The following is a 27,279-nucleotide window of genomic DNA, read 5'->3' on the forward strand; positions in this document are numbered from 1 at the left end:
AATAAGAACCATTGTTAATGGAAAACAAAATCAAAAAGGACATTGATAGACTGGACATTGCATAAATAAATGTTTTTGAAATAAAACCAAAGGAAGCTTTTAAAAATGCATGATATATAAGTGATAATCAGAGGTAATGTTGATCAAGGAATCAATGATCAAGGAGGTTAAGAAATTGTCACAACACTTGACATGTTAAATTGATTTTTTTAATCATAACTCCCACTACCTATATAAAACCTAATACTTAGGGATTTCATTCTTAAACATTAGTGGAAGGTAAAAAGGAAAGTTAAATTAAGAAAAAACTCTGCTGTAACTGCAAACCTTATCAAGAGACTTCCTTTATGGTATTATTAGAATCAAAGCAACTTATATGTTTGCTTTGTAGTTTCATTAACATTTACAGCCACATTTTAGAATGCTGAAATAATAAAAAGAAAGCTTTTTATAGTCTTTCTGGAAGTGAGATCATAAATCCTATAGTCTATTTATGTAGATCTACCCAGTCTTGAAACAATTCAATTTATTAAAATAACGGGTAGCTTAGCAAAATTTTGGCTATGATTGGTTTTGTTATTTGCATTTTTTTCCTCTAGGAAACAGCCATGAGCAAAATTATTACAATATGAACGAAAACTTTTTAAGAGAAGGCCATTCAAGGAAAGATATCCCCTCCTGCTTGGAATAAATAACAATAACTCTGAGTGTCAGATTAATGAACATCATTCTCTTTATTTTTATTATTAACATCCTATGAAATATATTTTAAAAAGAATAAATGAATATATTTAAGTGGAGAAAGTACTTCTCATCAGTTAAAAAAGATTCATCAAAAAAATTTTGTAACATTGGTCAAAAGTTATTCTCAAACACTAAGTTCATTTCTTCCTAAATAGGCATAAAAATATTCAGTGAACTTATTCCTTCCCTTCATATCCTGAAGGGCAGTAGCAGTGTGCCCAAAGATGACTTATTTCAGGTCTGTGAATAATACATGAATCTAATTATCTGTTTAGCTATAAGAGCTAATTTTGGTTAAATAAAGGGAGAAAAACTTTATTTAGTGACTAGTAATTTTTTTTATTTTTAAAATAAATTTTGAATAAAGTTTTTGTCCTTTTACTTAATCAAAAATTAGTTATTTTTATAGGTAAAGAAATGACTCCTAGTTTTAGTGTCGCAGATTTTAATGACTGAGCTGATATTCTTCCATATCTCTCTTTCTTAATTTTGCAGATTTTAAACATATATTATTTAAATTCTTGTATTTATTAAACATTTGGATGGTACAGTTCGAAGGTATACATGAGGTCATCCAGCCTAATTTTATAGAAAAGGAAATTTAGTTCTAGGAAAGTTAATTGATTATCCTCAAGCTACACAGTGATTTAGCACTTCCTACCAATTTTCTTATATTGATAGTATATATAATTTTATTACTGTTTTTTAAATAGAATGTAAACTCTTTGAGATCTAAGACCAGTTCATTTTCCCCTCTATATCCTCAGTGCCTAGCGCAGTGCCTGATACATCATAGGAACTTAATAATTGCTTGCTGAATAGCTGAAATGGTAATAGATGAGTATCTAAACTGTAATGCAATTCGTCTTCTATTATATCATCCTTCTTGAGCTTCTCAGAAGTTCAAAAATTTAAATTTATCTTCCTAAGAAAACTGCACCATTCCTCTATTTATCTAAATTGTCATTCTTTGCACCTTTTCTAGCTGTTAGTAATTCTTACTTTTCTTCCTAAATTATGATATAGTGTGGTTGTGTTCAAGGGTAATATTATGTTTTCATTTGATGTGTATCTAGCTTTTAAAAATGTAATATCCAATCTCTTAAATCAACATAAATTTATTTTTCTTTCATTCCAGGTACTTTTGTTGTTCAAGTCACTGCAACTGATGCTGATGATCCCACCTATGGAAACAGTGCTAAAGTAGTCTACAGTATTCTCCAAGGACAACCCTATTTTTCAGTTGAATCTGAAACAGGTTAGAAGTTCTTTCCATTAAATCCCTTATAATATCATTAATTTAAATAACATGTTAAATCAATCTAGTACATGTTACATGAACACACCAAAGTACTTTCATTTTCCGCAGAGTAAAACATCTGCAAATGTGACACCTGAATTATTTTGATCAAAAAAGCAAAGTGTAATAAATATAGTTAAAATGTATGTATGAACACTCTTTCAATCATTGTAAAATAAAAATTACAGGTGATTTTAATTATTTGTTTATGATCAGATAGAGCTGAAGTCCAAATATTCTCTGTGAATCAAAGAAATAGATGAATTCACCTTTTCAACATATATTTTAAGCATTTTTTACCAAAATTAACAATCTGTCTTATGATAGCTAGATTCATAAATGAAAATTATTTTGAATTTATTATTTTAGAGTTGTTTTGGTTTTTATAAGCTTAGAACTGAGTTTAGGGAGATTAAATAACTTGTCCAAATTCACAAAGCATTAAAGGCAGGATTCTAACTGAATTCTTCCTGACTACAAACCCTGCACTGCTTCCACTGTTCCAGCCTGGGTATGACCTTGAAGAAAAGTCAATACAGAATCAGCAGAGGTTACAATGGGGGAAAAATGATTATTTAGCTTATGTCTAAATAGTTGAAGGATCAAAGAATGGTAAGCAGCTATTTAATTCTTCTGGAGTCAACATCAAAAAAAATAAACTTGAACTCTAAAGTGAAGGGTTTGTTTTGGGGGAAAAATTGGAAGTAAGGGAAAGTAGTTATCTTCTTTTTAAAAAATAGTTTTATTACTGCAACATATTACCAAAGAAAAATAGATCATATTCTCTAGTAATCTTTGATAGAGTGTTAACAGTATGAAACAACATTCTTCTTAGAGGATAAGCTGACTTTTGAAAATCTTTCCAAACTAAGTTTTCTATGTTTCTCTGATAATAATATATACCTTCACTATTGGGAGACCAGCTTCTAATCAGCTGTAGGAAAACTTTAAATGCCCTAACATTCTAATAATAATAATAATGATGATGAACATGATGGTGGTTTGCATTCACATAAGTCTTTCAAACAGGTAGTGCAAGTTTTATTTACTTCCAATTTATAGATCTCAAATTCAGAATGCTGATGGTGTTGACTTAACTGTCAATTAACAATGACAAAAATGAGAGAGGTGACACTCCAAAGTTGGGTCTTTTACCCACAGTCTAGTGGGGTTTTTTTCCTCACAATTTTGAAGGAAATGTTATCATATTTTTTCCAGCTTTCATTGGGGAAATCTTAAAAAATATGTTCATTTTATTAATCATTAAGAGGCAAAATTATATAAGGAATAGAGTTCTGGAGTAGAAGTCAGGGTGACCTTAGTTCAAATCCTTCTTTAAATACATACTGAGTTGTGACCTTGAAAAAATAATTTAACCTCTCTTCTGAACTTTAATTTGCCTATCTGTAAAATTGGAATTATAATAGAACCTGCCTCACAAGGTTATAAGGATCTAATGAGAAAATGCCTGTAAAGCACTTTGCAAATATGAAAAAAATACCATAGTTGCTAGGTAGCTATGTAGTATGAAACTAGGTAGTATGAAGCACATTTAGCTGTCAACCAATTAAATGAGAAAATGGTGTAAATCAGGAAGAAAATTAAAAGATTTAATAAGATCAATATAATATGTGACCTTGCTTAAGATAAGTGTCATATATGATTTCTAGATGTTATATCACACAGCTAACATCCTAAAATGCCACATGGAATTATCATAATTTGATGACCTGAATTGTGACACAATATTTTTACTAGTCATCGGTAATAATTATATACTGATGAATCTTTTAATGCATTTTGTAAGTCAATAGTGTCTACATGTCTCCCATTTCTGATTTCTCATTTTTGTAGGCATCATCAAAACAGCATTGCTCAACATGGATCGAGAAAACCGAGAGCAATATCAAGTGGTTATTCAAGCTAAAGACATGGGAGGCCAGATGGGAGGCTTATCTGGCACCACCACAGTGAACATCACCCTGACTGACGTGAATGACAATCCTCCGCGTTTTCCTCAGAGTATGGATACTTGACAGATTGAATTTCTTGCAAAGCCCTTTTATACACCATATGCTATGGAATTGATTTTTCATTTCAGTTATTATCATTGTCGCAAATAAGAGGAATCCAATGAGTACTGTCACTTAAAATTTTTAAATATATTGCCTACATTTAAATAGATGGTGATGACTGTTGTTTCTAGTATTCTATATTATATAATATTTTGGTGCTAATAATATTATATAATTATATTTAATATGACCACATGCTATATAACATTTTTGTTAACATTATTTTTATTAGTGTTTTATATGAGGTAGTGATTAACATTTGAGTGTAAATAGTTGTTTAAAAGCAGTATTTTTGTTTTTACCTTCCTCATCAACAAATTTTACTGTAAGCAAAAATCTGTGACTCCAGAATATATGCACAAATGTAGGCTGACTACTAAGGCATTTTATATTTGTATTTTATGGATTTTAGCCAATTATAGAATTTTTTTAGCCCTTACAATGTCTTAAGAGAAGGATATATTATTATTATTAGCTTTTTAATAGTAATAGTTGGACCATGAATTTTAAAAAAATGTAATCTTGTTTCCCTCTGTCATTTATTAGCTACATAAATTTGGACAAGTCATTTTCTTTCCCTATGCCTCAATTTCCTTCTTAGAAAGATCATCTCTAACATTCATCACAAGTTTAATATTTTTATTCTATAATTCTCACAAGTTGTAATTGGAATTTAAGTCCATTATTTATTATAATTTTTTTCTATTCTACGACTGATTTGAGTATGACATTTTAAGCTATCCTAAAACCTGAAGTCAGAATCTACTGATCTGGACAAGAGAATGCTTAATCTTTTAAGAAAGGTTCAATGTGAATTTCAGTAATTTTTTTTTTTAGTCATGAAAGTAAAGGTTTATAGGTGAAAGGAGCCCAGATTATTGTTTTGAGAATAAATGGCATTTCTCTAGCACTTTAAAGTCTGCAAAGTATTTAATATGCAGTTTTGCTTTTGAACCTCACAACAATCCTGCATATATGGCTGTTCAGTTGTCATCATCTCCTAATTTAGAGATGAAAAAAGGAGGCTCCAAAAGATTTCAATGATTTGTATACATATATTTTGCATGAAGAGCTTTTTGTTCTAGTAGAAAGTAGAAAGTACTTCCTGTTTTCAATTTGCTTATATTCACTTTATGTTGTGTGTCTTTCTCTTTTAGGCACTTACCAGTTTAAAACTCCTGAGTCAGCTCCTCCCGGTACACCAATAGGCAGAATCAAAGCAATTGATGCAGATGTAGGTGAAAATGCAGAAATTGAGTATAGCATCACTGATGGAGAGGGTCTAGACATGTTTGATGTCATCACTGACCAAGAAACACAGGAAGGAATTATTACTGTTAAAAAGGTGAATTTTTTCCATTTGCCTTTTTCTATTTCTAAAGTCAGGAAAACTATGCTATTATTGTTCTTTGTGTTACAAATATATTACATAATGTTCTTTCTTTTTTTTATAAATGATTGCTATCAGTTTTCATTGGTGATTACCGGATTTTGGCACTACAATAAACCCTCTTTTAACATATATTGAATCCTTTAATCTTAGGAGCCCTTAATGTCCTTAAGCAGGATTGATGTGCCCATGGTAGTAAGAACAAATTAACCAGTATCATAAAAGCAATAATACATTGTTAGTATGTAGTTTCAATAGCTTATAAGATATGGTTGATCACAGACTAGTTCTAAAAAACTTTTGGTCACCAGTTGGTGACAAGATACTTATGTATATCAAGGTGCTTATTTCCAGGACAATATCACCAGTTGAACATAAAGTTGTAATTCTGTCATTTTATTTTACATTTTCCCCTTATCTACTATTTTGTGTGACGAAGAAAAAATGAGTTAACCCAAAGACTGATAAAAAAAAATAAGTACCACATGCAGAACAAAGAGTGTGGTGAAAATTTTAAATCAGGTTGTAAACTGAGGCAAGAAAATCACTGCTTTCTGATTTTATGATTAGTTCAATATGTGTTGTTTTTATTGCTGATGACATAAGTCTTCTTTTTAGTTTAAACTCTGACCTGTCTTGGAAATATCAATACTCCTAGCTTCAAGTAACATGAATTTGGAACTCTCCAGCTTTGAATTACATATTTCATTAAATGAAAACACACTAAAACATGGTTTGATTCTCCTCAGACCAGCATTTTACATCATAACACGATTAGTAAACCCATTAGTGAACATTAATGTTCTTTAGTCTCTAATACCTTATACCTTATCAGATGCAAACTGGAATTTTATCTAGTAGACTGAATGATTTTCAGTAAAGAAATAATTGAGTTTATGATGAGACTTGTTTCCTTTTGCCAATCTCTTTCCATTTTAAAGAAATCAATGTAGGCTATGAATTTTATTTTTTTAATCACAAAACTGATATTTGTCCTAAGCAATTTATGCAACTGTTTGTCATTATTATCTTTGTTTAATGAGGAGATTTGGGGGTAGAGGGTGTCCTGCGGAGCTCTTTAAGATATCATTCAAAATGTTTCAGCTTTCTGTTGGATAAAATTGTATATCTTCTATTCTGTGCAATACAACTGGGAATCAGCCAGGGATCCTACCTCCAACACTTGGGCATTTAACCATTCCAGGTTTCAGTTGCTTCATCTGTAAAATAAGGAAATTTGACTAGACTAAAATGCCCTCCACTTCTAACTGGTTTCTGTGGTCCTGTGAGTGGGGGGGCAGCTCACAGCTGGCAGCCCACATGCCCAAGATTGTTTTTGCACTTTCATTATCCATGAAAGCTGTGCCTAACATTGAATATATTTATGTTTCTCTTTCCACCTAGGGTATAGCATCACTTTTTTCCTACTTAAGAAATGGTCTTTAGGAACTACCCTAAACCCACACACAGAAAGAAAAGGGGTCACCACATTTATTGGCTCACCACATTTATAAGAAAATATTTTATATAATGTTTCCAGTAGGGAAAGAACAGGAGCAATAGGAAAGCACCTTTAACCCCATTAGTCTTTAAAGCTTTCTAGTTGTCATGTTACTTATTTTACTTTTAAAGCAAATTATACAGAAAGCAAATTATGTTTCTTATTATTTTGTGACTACAATACAAATGTCAATTTCCTTCCAAGGTTTTGGACTTTGAAAAGAAAAAATTGTATACCCTCAAAGTGGAAGCTTCCAATCCACGCGTGGAGTCCCGTTTTCTCTACTTGGGACCATTTAAAGATACAGCCACAGTTAGGATCATGGTGGAAGATGTTGATGAGCCTCCTGTGTTTGGCAAACTAGCCTATGTCATGCAAATAAGAGAAGATGCTCAGATAAACAGTACAATAGGCTCAGTGTCAGCCCAGGACCCTGATGCTGCCAAGAATCCTGTCAAGTAAGCAAAATACTATTATATTGTCTTTCTGTGATCGATCTGTCTTTATCCCAAAATCTGCCTACATGTTTTATTTGAGTATACTTTCTATTCACAGACAGAAAACAAAACAACAACAGCAGAAGGCATAGTATCTGTATATAGTATTGGAGAAAGAAAGAATGCTGATTTAAAATTTGCTATATAAGAAAATGAACTTAAATTCTTGTACCTTACAAATTCCCTAGTCATAAATTATGCTCCACTGGAAGCTAGATAGACCAATACATGAGAATGCTAAAATCATGGATTAATGGAGCTAAAATGAATCCTGAAACTGCATTTAACTTGAATCTGCTTTTTTTAGAGTGGTCATAATGACCTAGTGGTTGAATCAAATATTCAGGATATAAGTAACTTCCTGGATTTGTGCTGAGTAATTTGGAGACCTAAAATAATAAAAGTAAGATGCAAGGGAACTATGTACTGAAAGGAGTAATACATTATGCACTGTTTTAGTAACCAAAAAATAATTCATATTTTTAAAATATCTTATTTAAGGGAAAGACTAAACTTAAAGGGATAATAAAATTGATTCTTTGAAATTCCAAGATAGTTTGAAGACAGTGAGTTATACCATTCTTGAACCTAACAGTCCATAATTACAATCCAAGATCAAAAGTTGAAACCACACTTCAAAATAGTTATGGCAACATTTTTGAGAATTCCTTATATTTTATGGTACATTAAAATTTTAAAAAATTATTTGAACAAATACTTATTAAGCACTGCTACATGCAAAACATACATACTTTTATGTTTGCTGTCTCCCTTGAAAGTAAAAATGGGACTTTTGTTATTTTTTCATTTTTCTCTCAGAATCTAAACTTAAGGTTTTCGTGATTAAAAAGTTTTACTTCTCTCCAACCTTCATCTTTCTCAGCCCTATTCCCCACCCTTACACCTTAAGATTACTTCTGCTCAGGCAAAAAAGGGATCAATAGCATCTGTGTCCTCAAGCTGAGAAAGTATAAGCAGAAAATTAATGTATATCTATTGGGTCTGGTAGTCATGGCAAAGTAATCCAAATATATCCCATTATTTCTTGTAAATCATTGGCAAGATGAAATTCAAGCTTAACTAGCTATATTACACATATGCACAATGATTGTTTCTCAATATATTGCTTTCTTATTTATCAATCAGAATCATAGTAACAAAAAGAAATAATCATCTAGTTGTCCAACTTTTTGTCACATAAAGCAGATTTTCATCTCTTATGCTTTTATTTGTCTCAAAATGTCATCTCTACTTCCTGCTTTGTCATACAAAGAAGTAAGCAGCTGACCAAATCTAGTCAATCTGAAAGCTAATTATGAGAATTATTTTTTCCCTCAGAAACATTCTCTTGATGCAGTGGGATACATCAATATCAATTGTCTCTAATTTCCTTTTTTTTAGCTTGTCTTCATGTTGTCTCCTCTATGAGACTGTGAGCTCTATAGGAGCTTTTGCATTTTTTTGTTGTTGCCCCAACTCCCAAGCACTAAATACTGAAGATACAAAAAAAAATTGAAATATTTCTTTCCCATAAGGAGTTTACATTAATATATTCTGGGAGACATATATAAAGAAGAACATTCAAAAGATACTCAAAATAAAAGGGAATGGGAGTGGAAGTGGAGAATGGAGGATACTGTCCACTGGGCAAGAATAATGTAGAAGGTGTTTTTTAAGGAACCAAGAGATCCTAAAAGGAGGAATTGAAAAAAGGATACATTCCAGTCACAAGGAACAACTAGCAAGTCAATAAACATTTATTAAAGTGAAATCCTATATGCTAGGCATTGTGTGAAGTGCTGGTCAACCAATGCAAAACCATAGAGACAAGAGATAGGATATCATGTAAAGAATATTAAGAAGGCCAGTTTGACTGGACCAAAAAAAAAAGGGAGGAAAAAGGAGTAATTTTTATTAAGGTTAGAAAGAGAGGTGGGTGATAACTTGTGAAGGACTTCACAACCCAGGCAAAGAAGGTACATTTGAGCCTACAGGCAATCTAGGAATTATTTGAGTTTATTGTGCAAAGGAGTGATCACAAGAGAAATCATTATGGAAGCCACATTTGGAATGGATTGGAAGTGGACAAGAGTTAAAGCCAGTGAAATAGACAAAATGAGTAAAGAGCTATCACAGATGTGAAAGAAATTATAGAGGTAGAAATAATAAGACCTGCCAAATAATGATACTTTTGTGGGGTGAGAGAGAATGAGGAGTCAAGGATATATTATATGCTACAAAGTATTTTTGTTCACTTCATATAGTTCTATATAAACTTACATGTTATATATATATATATATATATATATATATATATGTGTGTGTGTGTGTGTGTGTGTGTGTGTGTCATATAAGTCATGAATACACACATGTATATAAAATTAAACTTGCAGGCTATAAAGCAAATTCATACAAATCGCCAGTGTTTTATATATTTATTAATAAAAACCAGCAGGAAAAAATAGGAAGAATGATTCCCTTTAAAATTACCACAGAACTTATAAAATAGTTGGAAAGCTATGAATCTTAATATATGCACATATACATGTATATATGAACTACATAAATGTAGCAACAAACAACTATTCACAGAAATTAAGACAGATGGAAATTATTGGAAAAATTAGTAAGTACTCATGGATAAAATGAAGCAATAAAATAAAAATTAAATATTGAAATTAATTTACTATTTCAATGCCATACTAATGAAACTATCAAATAATTACTTTGTAGAACTAGAAAAATGTAGAGAGCTGAAACTATTGAATCAATGCACTGAGGTCAGGATTGCTGTGCGCTTGAGGCTAATTACTGATTGGATAATACTCTATGCACATATGCTTGGAAAATGGTCCTTTCCACTATCTGTACTGGCTCAATGATTGGTGTATAGAGGATTATAGGAGGGAGTAGGGGGTGGAGAAAAGCTAGCCAGGGACACACGCTTGGTGGTACATGGAGGGAGAAGGTGGTAGAGGAGATTCTGCTTCTATCCTGTTCAATCCTGCATCTGGGGACCAAGAATAAAGATTAAGGACTTTTGCTTATCCTGACTTCAGCTGATTCTGGGGTGTCCTGGGTGCTAGGGGTTGTTACAGAAAAAAATTCATATAAAGAAGAGAAAACAGTCAAGAGTCTCAAGAGGAAAAAAAAAGGAAAAAAATAATCTAAAGACAAATATGAAAATAAATGGAAATGAGGGAGATCTAGTAGAACTAGATCTCAAATTATACTAAAACATAGTAATTATTAAGTCAGTTTGGTATTGGTTTAAAAATTATCAGAAGAATAGATTAGGAAGAAAGGAAAAACATATATGATGGACACTGTGCTAAGTATATTTTATAAATATTACATCATTTGAGATTCACAACCCAGGAAAGAAGATGCTATTATTTTCTCTATTTTAAAAATGATGAAAGTGAGGTAGAAAGTGAGGTTAAAATGAATTGTCCAGGTTCACATAGCTAATAAGTGTCTGACACCAGATTTGAACTTCTGGTCTCTCTGAATCTGGATCCAAGGTACTATCCAGTGTATCTCCTAGCACACAAAAGAAGCAAGTTTATCTAATACCCAAATATTTAATAAACTCCCAAATCCTCATTATTAGACAAAAAAATAACTAGAAAAGATGAATAGTAGTAGAAAAGATATTAGATTTATATCACCACTTCATAGCTTAGAAAAAAAATAAGCTCAATGGCTCCATCACTTAGATATAAAAGGTCTTATCATTAACAAATTAAAGAAATTTGGAGAGAAAATTGCCTATCAGATCTACAGATAGGAGAAAATTTCAGGATCAAAAAAGGAATAAAAAGGATCACAGAAGATTAAGTGAATAATATCAATTAAGTCAAGTGTAAATGATTTTGCATAAATAAATCCAATTAAACTAGAATTAAGAAGTAAATTAACTTGAAAAAGTATTTGTAGCAAACATTTGTAAGATAAAGTCTCAGTTCCAAGATATATAAGGATCTGTTTCTAATTTGTCAAAAAAAAAAAAAAAAAAAGATTCCTCAGTTGATAAATGATCTAAAGATAGTTTGCAAGGGAAGAAATCCAGTCTATTTATACCCATATAAAGAAAACCTCAAATTACTACTAATTAGAGAAATACATGTTAAAACCTTCCAAGATCCCCTTCTATCATGCTCATCAAAGTGATGAAGATGACAAAAATGGGAAATTGCATATTTGGGAGGAATTGTAAGGCAATAAGTACACCGATACACATTTATGTTGATGGACCTATGAATAGCTACAACTCACTTGAAATTTTGTATTGAAAGGCTTATAAACAGGGCATAGACTTTCACCAGCTGTCATTACTAAGTCTATAGCAAAAAGAGATCCATAGAGAAGAAGGTTCTCCTTTATGTATAAAAATATACAAGGCAGGTCTTTTTTGAGATGGCAAAAAAGTAAAACTGATATACCCATCTAATGAGGAATGACTGAATAAACTGTAATATATGAATATGATGGGAAACTATTATTATATAAGAAATAAGCTTGTTAATCAACATTCTGTAGACTTTTCCATTTAGAAATAACATTAATTATTAGTTTTTTTTAATTGGTTATGGGAAAAGTACTATTAACTATAATAGACAAATGTTTAAAAGATACATTGTACACGAGACAATTCATTGACTTTCAACTTGGTAATATTTCATATTGTTAAGATTAAAAGTTCAAGAAGAGCAAAGCTCTGTTTTAGAACCGCTAAAACAGAAATTCTCTTCTTTCTTCCCAGTTCAAGATAGTAGTTATTAAAAGACCTCCTTCCAAATTTCATCCAAAATGACAAATCATTAAAAATCCTCCAAATATGAATTAGACAGTTCATCTAAATCTATACTTTAACATATCATTAGAAAGTTATGAGTTTAGAAAAATGAGTTAGAAAGTGGCTTGGATCATTCATCTTAATGTGAAAAATAGGAACAACAATGAAATTCTAACTCTTTTAGTAAATTGTGGTATCTTGTAATTTTAGGATACATTAGAACCGCAGTTAAGAAAAAATTATTTCTAAATTCTGCTCTCCATTTCAGGTATTCTGTAGATCGACACACTGATATGGACAGAATATTCAACATTGATTCTGGAAATGGTTCCATTTTTACCTCTAAACTTCTCGACCGAGAAACGTTGCTGTGGCACAACATTACTGTCATAGCAACAGAGATCAGTAAGTCAGATCAAAATACTATAGCTAGTTCTCATGTCAGGAAGTCTTACTAAGAGTTTGTGAAGGTTGTCATAGTATAGAGATGATCCTACTCAATAACTCTTGAGGAAAAGAAGCACCATAATAGATAGTCTGCAATGTTTTTTTTTTCCTTCCTACAGCATTTATCTGTTTATACATGGAGAGTTTTTGAAATCACCAAAATAGAATTATCTTTTTCTCCCTTGATTTACTTAGTATACCTACCAAGATTATAGATAGGACTTCAAAGTAGATTCTCACACTATCATATTATGTACTTTATGCATGTAAATTTATATCTGCATTCATGTCTATTAGCCAAAGCTATTAATTATTTATATCTGTATCTACTTCAAAACTTTAAAAGATAGAGTATTTACTTGTTTTACTTCTGATGAATAAAATCTTTCTATGCTTTTGTATGTAGAGAGGAAAAAGGCTTTATTAAGAACCATCTATATTTATTTATTTAGACCTTACTATATATCTGGAACTATATTAAAGGCTTTACAAATATCTCATTTGATCCTCATAACAAACCTGGGAAGTAGGTGCCGTTATCATTTTATAATTGAGAAAACTAAGACACACAGAGGTGAAGTAATTTATCCATTCAGCTAGTGCTTGAGACTAAATTTGAATTCAAGCCCTCCAACTTCATGACCAGCACTCTATCTACTGATATTCTTGAGTTGTTATAGCCAAAAACTTCATTATATGAGGACCACCCTTCTTTTAATGTGATTCTTCACAATTCAAAAGATTATTTGTCTTTCAGCTACCAACCCATAGTCCTTTGGTAGTCCCCTACTTACCCTTCATCTGCTCTTCTGCAATCATAGATTCCTTAAATGCTATCATTCAACATTGCTCCAGGAGCAAATTATCATTATAATCTCCAGTGGATCTAGGATCCCATCAATATGGGATGTTCAAACATCATCCTCACCTGCTCATTCTCTGAAACTCTTTGTTTCCTCTAGTAAATGTTTCCTCCCATCTCTGCAATGTGCTTAATTTTCTCTATCAGTTTTTTCTGATACTGTGGATAGATCAGTAGAACACAAAGAGTATAAACTGGTCATCTCCTGCTCTTACCACAAGAACCAGGCTTTCTTCTTTCTTAATCATATATTTTACTGTGTCTTAGTCTTTAGTAACCCATGAAACAGGAATGAAGGAGACCATATATATGAGTGCATGTATATACATATATGTTATATATATGTGTATGTGTATATTCATGTAAACACATCTATATTCTTAAATAAGGAAATCCTATAATATTAGTATTTCTCCTCTTGGAAGCTTATCTTCCAGGCTTCTATCTTTGCAATAACTTCAATATTAAAGAGATAATTATTTCAATTTTCCTGTGGTACATGAAGTATGAGATGAAAACCATCAAAAACCAACCAGAAAACTATTGCTAGTGAATAACAATGACAGATTTCACAAAAAGTGATCCAAAGTGGAAGCTATAAAAAGAGACCATAAAATAAGATTGATTTGCAAAATATCAATTACTGAATGCAGCTAAATGTAAGACAGTAAAGAAGGTCTATGAAATTAAAACATTGCTTTATTATTATTATTATTATCATTATCACTATTATTAAGAACTTTTTTAATAGTCAAAGCTTCCCCCCCATGCAACCTAAATGCCTCATTTATATACCCATTCAATGAAAATAATAGCTTACAAATGACCCTGAGTTTTTCTTCCACTGTGCCAAAAGAGAAGACGTTCTGGAACATCCTCTAAACCAGAATATGGATCCAGTGATGTATTGCCTGAGAACCATTTTATGTAAATTTGGAAAGATCCTTTACCAGCCTATTATAAAGGGATGCATTTTTGAGTTACGGCAACTTTCTATGGTATCTATCAAGTCTACAAAGATTGTGAAAGATGTAGTGCTAGATCTACAGTTAGGTAGATGTTAATTCAAATCTAACTTTAAAGTGTTATATAAACACTAAGGAGGAAGAGGAGCAGGAGGAGGAGATGGAAATGATGATGATGTGAATGATGTGGTGTTAGTTGATGGTCACAGAGTCACCGAATCCAAGCTAATAGTAATTAATTTAATAGAATTTAATAGAAATCATAGATATTCAAGTAATTAAGTATGAAATTCATTTAATTTCAATTTCTACTCTATGAACTTAGGCAGAGAACCATAGAATGTTATATCTGAAATATATTTTACTACTTATTTGTTACCAAACCTGAATTCTACAGATGAGGAAACTGAGTCTCTAAGAGATTTAGTGATCCCAATTCACCAACAAGCATTTCTTAAACACTTGCTATTGACCATACACTGTCTTCTAATCCAGTGTGTCTTTCATGTCATCATAACACAATTAAGTGATCCTCCAGAATTATCAAAAGAATTTGTACGCTTTAGGTTTTTCAGTCATTATTTTGTTATATCTTTATTCCATATCAGCATTTTACAATTCACCAGCCTTTCATATACCTTTCTTATTCTCCTTCCCAGATTTTATTCATATTCTATTCATTTGCTTTTTTCTAACTTCTACTGTTTCACTTCTTTTGGAATTTACCTACTCTAAAAAAAAGCCATTTTTGGATAATCTACTCTACCTTACATGCCCTTCTTACTGAGCATAAACTTATATTTTTATCACTTAGTTACTTTGCTTTCTAGTTTCACTTAATTTATGGCTCACAGGATGCTCATCTATATTTTAAGTGAATTTGCTAATTATTGTTGCTATACTAAATGAATGATCAATCTGGTAAATGAAAACTCCTTCTTTTATGACATTTTACAGACAATCCAAAACAAAGTAGTCGTGTACCTTTATTTATCAAAGTGCTGGATGTTAATGACAATGCCCCAGAGTTTGCTGAATTCTATGAAACTTTTGTTTGTGAAAAAGCAAAGGCAGAACAGGTGAGTATAGTGAAATAATGAATTACAATCAAACCTCGTTAATTAAAAATTTGTAATAAATCAGCTTGGGTTGGGTTCTAAACTTTTATTTTCTGCTATCTCGGCTTAGGAAGTTAGTCCTGTAAATAAAAATCTAGGGAAGAAGTTTAACCTCCTTACAACTTCATATTCACTGTATAAAAAGATGCTGCTGGATACACACTAGTTGTATCTATTCATTAAACCATGGATCCTTTCTAGGAAAAAAATTTCTAATTCATTTGAATAACTATATGCTTTCAAATTAATAAATAGAATTCCTTTTACAATCCTATAACTCAGGCTTTTCCAGTATAGAATCTAAAGGATTCTTCCAAAACTTCCATTCACACTAATGAGCAGCAAAATATTATTCTTACCCTCAGGATTTTAGGAATACCTTGAGGGACTGAAGGTGGTCTTATGGCACTTTCATTTATAGCACCCCACTAAATATCTTCTTCCCTCTAAATCATTTGACTAGATGATATCACCCCAAAATAAATTGGTAATTGATTTATTGAGAAGATATAACAAACCAGATTGAACTAAAATATATAACATATATAAACTAAAGTATAACAATATCTATTACAGAAGAGGGCACACTCTGCCCCATATACCCATTCAATTCCTGAGGAGAGAAGAAAACATCCTCCTCACAATCTAGAAGTGGCCAGTAATGAATACTTCTAAACTTTGAGAGTCCTTTTTTCCCTTCATGGAATTCCCAGCAAGTTCACATATTGGTATAGCATAGTCTCACCACTGATGGCACATTTTACCTTTGCTCAACTGAACAGGATCTTTGCGGGAGTGTTTCAAGCAGGTCATTCCTCTGGGCTTGCTTCTTACTGAACTCAACTGCTGTAGTTAGCAGCAGACTCTACTAAGAATTCCTGTTTTAGCCTCTCATGGTTTTTCTAAACTTTCAAAGTTTACAAGGTCATAACCTGGTCTGTTCCATATCCATTCATCTAAAATTAGGAAAGAATAAAAACAAGGCACCATGCAATCATCTTCAAATGATGACCAAGTATGAAAGTGAGTCTGATGTCCCTCCTCTACTAAGAGGATTATATTACATAGTGCCCACTTTAAGGGAAGAAAGCAAAAGAACATCAAATATTTTGTAGGCATACTTAATTCCAGACTTTTCATCACCATGCAGTAAGCTAAGACAAAAGTCAGAAGAAAAGTTCTCTGATGGGAGGAGAAAGATTCCTCCCTTATATGTTCTTGGAAGGAAGCTTCCATGTGGATTTGAACCAGATAAGACATAATTTATATGCTCTAAAGCAGATGGGGCTGCTCATGGGGGCATCCCCAATGCTGCTTAACAATATTAAAATATAATTAACACGATATTTTTGAATAAAGCATGGATGACAATAAGATGTGGCTTTATTTCAGTATGCATACCTTAGAGATTTCTGTTTATGGTTTAGAGGCTTTTGTTTCTATTTGACAGCATTGCTCTTAAACTATAAACCATTGGCTAGCCCCTTAATAATATTTCCCCCATTAAAAACGTGCTGTCCTGAGCATTCTTGTTGGGGGTACATTTTGAACACATGGTCCATTTGACAAAAATTCATAGTCCAAGATCCTGGCTAGCTTTCTTGTGACATTCCATATTATCATTTCTGAATGCCTTTGTCAATGCTTTATACTAAAAAGTCTTAGGGAAAAAATCAGTGTGTCATACTGCATAATTAAATCGACAAATTAACATTCTTCAAAATTTTCATATACATGGTGATACTACTTAAAGTGTTTGCTAATAAGATGGAACTATTTGACAAAAAATTTTCACAAAAGCTTCCTTCTTACTAGCACTCGCATTCTATGTATAGTGATAGTGCATTCCTTTGAATAAAAAAAGGAAAGTCTTATAAGTTTCCTTATCCTCCTTACCCCAATAGAAGAGAAGAAAGAAGGAAGGAAAGAAATAATGGAGTAAGTTAGGAAGGAAGGAAGGAAGGAAGGAAGGAAGGAAGAGATGGAGGGAGAGAGGAAAAGAGGGAGGGAGAAGAGAAGGAAGAGAGGAAAGGAGGGAAAGAGGAAGGAAAAAAGAAGAGAAGACGGGAAGGAGGAAGGAAGAGAGGAAAGGAGGGGGAGGAAGGAGAAAAGGAAGGGAGGAAGGAAGGAAGGAAGAGATGGATGGAGGGAAAAGAGAAGGAAGAAGGAAAAAAGAAGAAGAGGGAAGGAAGAAAAGAGGGAGGGAGGAAAGAAGGAAGGAAGGAAGGAGGGAGAAATGGAAAAAAGGGAGGGAGGAAGGAAGAGATAGAGGGAGAAAGGAAGAGAGGGAGGGAAAAGAGAAGGAAGAGAGGAAAGGAGGGAAGGAGGAAGGAAAAAAGAAGAGAGGAAGGGAGGGAGGAAGGAAGAAAAGAAAAGAGGAAGGAAAGATGGAAAGAAGGAAGGAGGAGTTAGAAAAGGAAGGAAGGGAGGGAGGGAGGGAGGAAGGGAGGAAGGGAGAGATTAAGGAAGGGAGGGATCGAGGGAAGAAAGAAAGGGAGGGAGGGAGAGAAAGAAGAAAGGAAAGGAGGGAAAGAAGGATGAAAAGAAGGAAGGAAGGGAAGGAGGGAGGGAGAGAAGAAATGAAGGAAGGGAGAGAGGAAGGGAGAGAGGAAGGAAGGAAGGAAGGAAGGAAGGAAGGAAGGAAGGAAGGAAGGAAGGAAGGGTATTTTGTGCAACATTGTCCAGACTCTATTATTTATGGTTTGGCTTTTTTGTCCCTATATGTTTTTTCCTTTGAAAATTCAAATTTGTCCTTCCTAGATGCCTAAAATTAAGACTGACCACAATCCTACTCTACATTCTATAATAGGAAGATACCCCCTTTTCTCCCATCCTAGGAGTAAAAACCCCACCATCACATACTATTTTGGACATATACTGTCCATACTCAGGGCAAACAGTACAAAATGGTTGGGAAAACTTTTTCTGGTAGAAAGGATGAACTAAAAGAGAAGATGGGGATGGAGATGTGTGAATCAACTCAGCATTCCTTGTTTCTCTCTCAGGGTACAAAGAGAAAGGGCAATGCAAACTCAAGCTCAGTGACCCTATGTTTCAGTGGCTTATTCTTTCAGGTGAAATCTGAATGAGTCCTGAGTTCAAGTTTTAGGGTTCTGCTTAGAAGAGTTATAGAGTCATGTAAACTCGTCTGTGATTCAATAACCCTCAAGGAAATCTTAATGTTCCATGATAGAATTATTGGTCTTCATATAATTAGTTTGTGAAATATAAAATCCTTCCTATGAAAGATGATGCTGGCCATTCCAAGTGATCCTGGGATATTTTCTATTCCTTAATTAAACAGTTAGTGTCCTCTTTCTAGGCTGATCCTTCTCTGTTCCTAGATTTCAGCAAGATTTCCTTTCCTATAAATCCTGAGCAGCTACTCTAGTCAATCCCCTCCCCAGGGGAGCTATCTCATTGGTCTCTCAAAACTGTGAGAGGGACTTGACAGGTTTTTTTTAGGCTGCCTTTCCCTCATCAATCCAAATTAGTGAGATTTCAATAAAATTCCTCATGAAATAAGTTCTTGCTTCCAGTTTAAAAACAAATTATGCTAAATTTTGTCAAAATCAGACCTAATCATTCTAAACCATCCATGTCAGGATTACATGGAGAGAGGGGAAGGATCTAGTCAAGTTTCTTTCTTTGTACTTGAGATTTAATTACTAAGGCAAGCTGCTGAACAGACTTTTCCCCGCCTTGGCAAATGGCCTCAGTTCTACCAGCTAGCGAAATAATATCGTTTGATAGATCAAAATGATAATGTTTTATGACTTTTTTTTTACATCCAAGGATTTTCCAATCATCCAGTCTTTTGAATACAACAGATTCCCCATCAGTCTTTTAAATCTCATCATTAATCTTAGCAGTTCAGTGCAAATGGAGATGTCATGCCATCTCAGTCAGAAAAGCAATTCGGCAACTTTATTTCAATTGTAGTTGATCCAGACCCTGAGTGCTGTTGACAAGGATGACCCTTACAGTGGACACCAATTTTCCTTCTCCTTGGCTCCTGAAGCTGCTGGCAGTTCAAACTTCACCATTCATGACAACAAAGGTAAATTAATACTAATTGCATTCCAAAGATTGTCCTCTTATCCTTACTCAGTTTAATAATATATTTTTTTTACTTACCCATGCTGCTTTCTGGTTTCAGACAACACAGCAGGAATCTTGACTCGAAAAAATGGATACAATAGACATGAAATGAGCACCTACCTCCTGCCTGTGGTGATCTCTGACAATGACTACCCAATTCAAAGCAGCACAGGGACCGTGACCATCCGTGTCTGTGCATGTGATCATCACGGCAACATGCAGTCCTGTAATGCAGAGGCACTTATTCATCCAACTGGACTAAGTACTGGGGCTCTGATTGCCATCCTCCTGTGCATCATTATACTTCTAGGTAAACTGCTTCTCTGTGGGCCTTATGTCCTAGTGTTAAGGGAGAACAGTGGTTATTATGAAACATTAGCTTTTGCCCACCTGCCCCATTGAAATATATGTACTGAGATGGGAGAGAGTGGAGTTATGGGTAATGGAACCTCAGTGATGAACTAGTTTTATCTGACTGTCTTTGGAAGCTAAAAATAAGAAATAGGGAATAGCAGTATATTTTTTCCAAAAAACATTTTTTGATGAGTATAGGTATGAATTGATGATTTGAGGTCTTCTAATAACATTTTTCATTTAGCATGATACTTTGGCTTAATATAAAGTGAAATTAACTGGGAGCAGAGGGGTCTGAGTTCAAGTCACTGCTCTGCTATTTACTGTATAATTGTAGCTAAACATTTAACCTTTATGAACCTGAATTTTCTCATTTGTAAAATTGTGACTATAATATAGGTATCTATCTACCTAAAAAGCTTTTTTGAGAACAGAATATTCCATAGCCATTAGACAGCTAAATAGAAATATAAGCAAATATGTTGATATTTAATTTGGCTAAAGGATAAAATATATTATATTTATGCATATGTAAATATATTATACATTATATTTACATATATTACATTATATTTATCTGAATTAAATCTTATGTTATTGGAAAGAAAGATATAAAATATTTAAGTTGTCCTCCACTAAAGCCCTCTCCATTGTGGCTTGGAAGTAATTGGGTTCTCAAAGGCTTAGACAACAGAACATAGAATGTATGACATTTGTAAACACCTCTGTTTGCTTTTAAACCTGGCCCCAACTTTATCTTTCTATTCTCATTGGACACTACTGTCCCACACTTTAAGATCTAGCTAAATGGGCCTTTTCTTTCTCCTTTACTCATGACATACTATCTCCCATCTTTGTGTCTTTATACTGGCTGTTCCACATTCCTAAAATTCACTCCCTCCTTCTTTCTGCCTCCCAGAGTTCTTCTCTTCCTGAAACATTAGCTTGTGCTTAAAAAACCTTTTGTGATCTCTTAACTTTTAGTGGCCTCCCTCCCACACTACTTCATTTAACAACTTTATAAAAAGTTTCTCTCTATCAGCATATGGAGTTTTGTGACAGTTTCCATACCAGGAATTCTTTACATTGATGAAATTAGTGTATGACAATAAATAGAACAAAAAAATAAATAAAATAATTTTTAAAGATTAAGGAAAATATTCCTTTTTGTTACTTTTTTTCCTTTTCCTTTCTTCTCCTTCCTTTCATCCTGCTCTTTCCATATTTAATGATACCATATAAGAACCCTGACAATACTATCTCTAGAAGGTTTCAAAATTATGTGTTTCTCCATGGTTTGCACTAATCTTTGATCATGAATTTTTGACATGTCAGGTAGGTCTATTTTAAGGGACTCCTGATCTTCTCCAAAGTTAAAAGAACTTCCACAATCACTGCTCACAAATGCCATCCTGTGAAATGCCCCTGGTCACAAGCCATTACTTTTAGCTAACCAATGTAGATCCATTTCTTAGAACCATCCTATGGGCCAACATACAGTAAATGACTCTATGGCATAATACATTGGAAGATAACTACTACAGAGAAAAACATACATCTAGGAATCATGAGAAATGAGTTGAATATCTGTCATAATCAAGAGCAAATGTTGATCCAGCTTCCATTTTTACTCTCAATGGACCTGTCATAATTCTTCCTATAAAAGTTGACAGAAATTTTTAGCAGCCATGTAGTTTTTGAGAAGCAAGAAATGTTGCCACCCTTCAAAATATGGATACTGGACTGGAAAAATTCATGTTCCCAATAGATAAAGTAGGGCATTATAGTTAAATAACCCAACTACCTGAAAAAAGAAAGAAAGAAAGCATATGACAGATTCAAAGAATGTGAAAGATAAAATGAGTACCTGTATTTTTATCTAAAAGGAAGCCAACGTAATACAAGAATGAAATATTCAGGAAGTCTGAATCAGTGCTACCAATTATTATAAAAACCTTGAAACTCATCATCAGAACTGTGAGAGTTTTTGACAACTAAGGATGAAGGAGGTATTTAAAGCTATGAAAATAAATAAGATGCAAAGGAAAAGATGCACAAAATTCAGTGATTTTAGTGATGTAAGTCAATAAAAATAATAGCATAATAGAGAGATTTTTTTAAAAAAATCTTTTCAAAGTTGGTGAAATCAAAGAGTAGGTAATAGAGCCTTACAGAGATAGAAGTTGTTTTTTAAAAGTTTTTTTTTTCACATAATCTTAAATCCAAATGCTTTTTCTATGGAAGTCTATGAAAGAAATCTTGATAGCCAGAAGAAATCAAGTAACTTTCCCAAAACTAAGAGGAAATGCAAATATTCATTATCTGACATTGTCTGTAGAAAGATTACATGATACCAGGGAAATTTTAAAGACAAACAAGATTTTTACTACAAATTATTTTTTTTTCTATAGCAGTGTACATTGGAAATTTTAAGGGAATTCTATGTAAAAAAATGTGAACGTTACAAAAAGAAAATATAGAAGCCCATCTATTATTTCACAAAGGAAGATATCATTCTACAGTAAAACAGTCTACACAGCAGAGATTTCCAAATCCCAACTAATGGCCCAGTTACCTCAAATAAAATTCAAAAAATAGGATTTAGAAAAGGAAAGAATTCTAATCTTAGAATTTAAAGACCAAATTTTATGTCTTATGAGCTATTTAATCTTGGGTAAATCAAAGGACTTAGAACTATAAACAGTTTAAACATCTAGTTCAATAATCATATTTTATGATGAGGAATCTCCAAGGAACTCTCAAAGCCTTAGCCTTCTTATCTGGAACACTTTTAGCACTTCCAATATGAATAATTAACAGGGTTGTTGTGTGTAAAACACTTAATAATAATAATAATAATAGCAGCTATTGTTTTTGCTAATAGCAAAATTCTATTACAAAAAAAGAAATGAGAATTTGTCATCATTTGATTTAATTGTAATAGAAGTCATCAGTAACTTTGAAATGCAATACACCAACATTAAACATTAAATGTTACACTGTCTAAACCCAAACATCATAGAGAGTAAACATCTAAATTCCAAGTACCATAAATTACTTTATATTGTGTAACTTTCTAAAGAAGACAAATAATATCATACATATTTCTCTCTCATTCTCATGAGAGTAATCAGGAATTGTTCTTTCAAAATAGCAGTATGGGATTCCATAGGATTAAATATCTGAAGAAATCAAGAATTTATTTTGTCCTTCAAAGAGAAGCATACTTAAAACATTGCAGACAGTAATAACTGCTTTTTCTATAGCCATTTGTGGTACATAGTGTAGTTAAAATAATTATGTTGGGTAGCCTGGTACAATTATACCCATTTTATAAATGAGAAAACTCAAAAAAATTGAAGTGGCTTATCTCTGGTCATAAAACCATGACAAAAATGAAATCATAGATGTCTATACTATTTTTACTATTAAGAAAAATTACTCTCAATGTGCTTCTAAAAACCATGTCCCAAAACTCTTACTTTAAACTTTCAAATGCAAATTATATCCATTTCCCACTGATAGGGAAAAAACTCTATACCCTGGTTTATTTCAAAACCCTTCCCAGTCTGTCTTCTGACCATATCACTTAACTGAAACTTTTCGAAGTTATAAATGATCTTTTAATTAATAAATATTTATTAAGCATCTACTATGTACCAGCACTGTTTTAAATGTTGAAAATACAGTACCTCATTAAAAAAAGAGCAGTCTGTCTTCAAGGAGTTTACATCTAATGGAGTAAAAGAATACACTACACACACAAAAGAAACTGAAAATGAGGGAAATGTGGGAGGTACCTGATATGGGGCATGGTGAAATCAGAGAATTTCTGAAGTAGTGCAGCCAGGTAGGAAATGAAAAGATATATACTGAACCCCTCCTCAAATTCAGGTTTTACAGTTCATTATTCCACCTTTCAGTCGCAGAGGTTACTGATGTGTAGATCTTTTAGATGATAAAGTTTTCTCAATGATGAGCCTCCTGAGGTATGATGAAAAAGTCAGAGAAGTTCCAAAATAATTTATCCAGGGGCAAAATCTAACAGATTTCTCCGCCTCAATCCTTATTCTATCTCTGTAGCATATGCCATTGTTCAACACTCTCTCTCCTCTTTAACTTTTTTGTGACACTGTTCTCTTTTAACTGTCTTACTACATATCTGATCTTCTCTGTCTCCCTTGCTAGATTATAATATATAACATCTTAACTTCAGGTATAACCCAATGTCCAGTCTCAGGCCCTCATCTCTTTTTTCTCTATATTTTTTCTTAGTGATTTAATCAGCTGTTATGGGTTTAATTTTCATCTCTATGCAGATGGTTAACAGCTCTCTATAGCTAATTATAGTCTGTCTACTAAGCTTCAGGCTTGTAGCATTTGATTAGTATATCCATAAATCTGTTAAGTAATTTAAATAGCATTATGATTTTTTTTATTTTGCTGGTACAGTCTATCCATGAGCACTGAATATATCTCTAATTTATTTCTTTAAGGAAAATTTTGTAATTATATTTATATAAGCTTGGTAAATTATATTATTAAATCATAAATTCTCAGGTAATTTATGAATTTTATAAATATTTTGAATGAAATTTCCATTTCTATTATAATCAATATATAGGTTTTTATTATTTTATTATTTCTTGTGTATATATATACATACATATATATATATATTCATTTTGTATAATATTACTTTACTGAACTTATTGCCTATTTTCTAACAAACTTAAAACTGAATATCCCATAGGCTTCTCAAACTCACCAAGTCCAAAATAAAAATCATTATTTTCTCCCCCCTCCCCAATCCTCTTCTGTATTTGCATATTTCCATTAAGGATAGTTCTATCCTTCCAGCTATTTAGGTTCATAGGCTCCCTATCATTTTTCATTCTTCTCTCTCCCTCACCTCTCAAATCCAATTAGCTGCTAAATTTTATTTCTATGTCCAGAATATTTCCCATAATCAACCTCCTTTTTCCAGTTATATAACCACCAGTCTAGCTCAGTCAATCAGTCAATAAATATTCACTAAGTACTTAATATGTTCCAGGTATTATATCCTTATCATCTTGGTTGGGGTTTAATGCTATGGGCTTCTAATTGGTCTCCCTGTCTTTCCCCATTGCAATCAATTCTCCACATAGCTGCAAAAGTGTGTTTCCAAAACTTCAGATCTAATTATGTCACTTTTTTTTTTTACTCCGTAAACTTCAATGTCTCCCTACTATATAAACTCCACCTTTAACACTTAAACTCATTCATGATCTATCTTTCCTATTTTAAATTTCCCTTCCATGCACATTGTGATCTAAGGTTAAGTAAATAGACCTATAAAAAGTCCTGCTATAAATATTTGTGAATATATTGGATTTTTCTTCTTAACAGTGATCTAGCAGTGGGCCAAAGGGTATAGAGCCAGGGGTCCTCAAACTTTTTAAATAGGGGGCCAGTTCACTGTCCCTCAGACTGTTGGAGGGCTGGACTATAGTAAAAACAAAAACTTTGTTTTGTGGGCCTTTAAATAAAGAAACTTCATAGCCCTGGATGAAGGGAATAAATGTCTTCAGCTGCCGCATCTGGCCCATGGGCTGTAATTTGAGGACCCCTGGATAGACATTTTTAGTGACTTTTTCAGTAAAATTCCAAATTACTTTGCAAATTGGAAAAATTCATAGTTTCACAAACAATACTTCAATATGCCCATTTTCCTATAACTCCTCCAAAATTGACCATTTCCATTTTTGCCACCTTTGCCAGATTTCTGGGTAAACAGTTGAAAATGGAATATTTTGATTTATGTCTCACTAATTAGTGATTTTAAACAATCTGTCTTTCATATAATTATTAACAGTATGTACTTCTATTTTTGAGAACTGTTTATTTACATCTTTTAACTATTTCTTTGTGGTGGAATATCTTTTGGTTTTATATACATGGTTTCAGAGGCAACTGGGTGACATGGTGGATAAAGCAGTAAGCTTGGAATCAGGAAGACCTGAGTTCAAATCCAACCTCAGAAGTTTGTGTGATCCTGGACAAGTCACTTAATCCTGTTTACCTTAATTTTAACATCTGTAAAATGAATTGGAGAAGAAAATGGCAAACCATTGCCAAGAAAATCCCAAATAGGGTACACAAATCTGGTTATGACTGAACAACAACAGAATTAATTTAGTTCCCTGTATATCTAAGATATGAGTTTATCTAAGATATGAGTTGCTTATCAAAGATCTGTGATGCAACACTGAATTTTGCTAAGTTATTTTTCCAACTAACTACTTCTCTTCCTATCCTAGTTCCATTTTGTTCATGCAAATGTTTGTTCAAACTTTATGTAATTGAAATAATCTATTTTATCTTTTGTGATTGACTCTATCCTTTTTTTTTTCATCAAAACTTTACCCCTTAATTATAACTATGAATGCTACCCAGAACTCTTCCTCTTGTCATTTATTTATAATATGACATTTGGTATTCATATCACATGTGCATTTTTAGCTTATTATGGTTTATTTTGTAAGATATTGATCTGCAGTTTTTCCAACAAACCTTGTCATTCCCCAAGTAATTTATGTTTTCAGGTTTATCAAACACTCATTTCTTGAATTTAATTATTTCTTATCCCCGATCCTTTAATTTTGCTGGTGATAGTGAATTTAAGACTTCTAAAAGAGCCTGCAAACCTCTATTATGATTCTCTGTTTATTAAATTCTGATCATTAAATAGGTTAACCAGATTAAAAAAGAAAAAGGTCATGCTGGCAATTCTAGATCATAAGAGCTGGTGTCTTTTCTTGACTTGTCACTTAAGGACTTCTTCATTTGGGTTCCTATTTCCATTTCCAGCTTTATTTCACAGTATTCTTCATATCCTCTCTGTTCAAACAGGTCTTCTAGTTGTTCCCTCATCTCATCCTGTACTCTCTCACCATCACATACTTTATTTTGAGTTCTTTGTCTTTGTCTATCACATTTTACTCTGAATCATGCCTATTTGAGGCTATGCCTTATTCCTTCCTCCTCTAAAAAAAATTAATCCCTAATTTTGAAAAATTATGTCATTTCTTACTTTCATTCCTGGTTCTTAGAAAAGCATCTTAATCATAAAATACTTCGTAGAA

The 27,279-nt window shown here is 32.7% G+C and overlaps 1 protein-coding gene and 1 long non-coding RNA gene across 11 annotated transcripts in view; one reads left to right on the plus strand and one right to left on the minus strand.

The window, feature by feature from the left end:
• Positions 1-27,279, plus strand: part of LOC100933622 (cadherin-6) — a 161,624-nt gene that overhangs the window by 126,112 nt on the left and 8,233 nt on the right. For all 3 annotated transcript variants that reach the window (XM_003759645.2, XM_031946146.1, XM_031946145.1), the window contains exons 4-11: positions 1,883-2,002; positions 3,899-4,066; positions 5,277-5,464; positions 7,215-7,468; positions 12,574-12,710; positions 15,537-15,658; positions 19,640-19,757; positions 19,857-20,108. In XM_003759645.2, coding sequence (XP_003759693.1) covers positions 1,883-2,002; positions 3,899-4,066; positions 5,277-5,464; positions 7,215-7,468; positions 12,574-12,710; positions 15,537-15,658; positions 19,640-19,757; positions 19,857-20,108 — 1,359 coding nt within the window. The remainder of the gene's footprint in view (positions 1-1,882; positions 2,003-3,898; positions 4,067-5,276; positions 5,465-7,214; positions 7,469-12,573; positions 12,711-15,536; positions 15,659-19,639; positions 19,758-19,856; positions 20,109-27,279) is intronic.
• Positions 1-27,279, minus strand: part of LOC105749293 — a 120,106-nt gene that overhangs the window by 91,202 nt on the left and 1,625 nt on the right. For 3 of the 8 annotated variants that reach the window (XR_004230908.1, XR_004230905.1, XR_004230907.1), the window contains exons 3-4: positions 23,953-24,136; positions 19,919-20,022 (exon numbers count right to left, since the gene is read on the minus strand). This is a non-coding gene — a long non-coding RNA (uncharacterized LOC105749293). Of the gene's footprint in view, positions 1-1,913; positions 1,994-5,283; positions 5,424-6,711; positions 6,730-13,680; positions 13,774-19,918; positions 20,023-23,952; positions 24,137-27,279 lie in introns of those variants that run through there. The other 5 variants (XR_004230903.1, XR_004230906.1, XR_004230904.1 and 2 more) reach the window with 5 other exon arrangements.

The sequence above is a fragment of the Sarcophilus harrisii genome, chromosome 1 (assembly GCF_902635505.1).
Source record: "Sarcophilus harrisii chromosome 1, mSarHar1.11, whole genome shotgun sequence".
Classification (NCBI taxonomy): domain Eukaryota; kingdom Metazoa; phylum Chordata; class Mammalia; order Dasyuromorphia; family Dasyuridae; genus Sarcophilus; species Sarcophilus harrisii.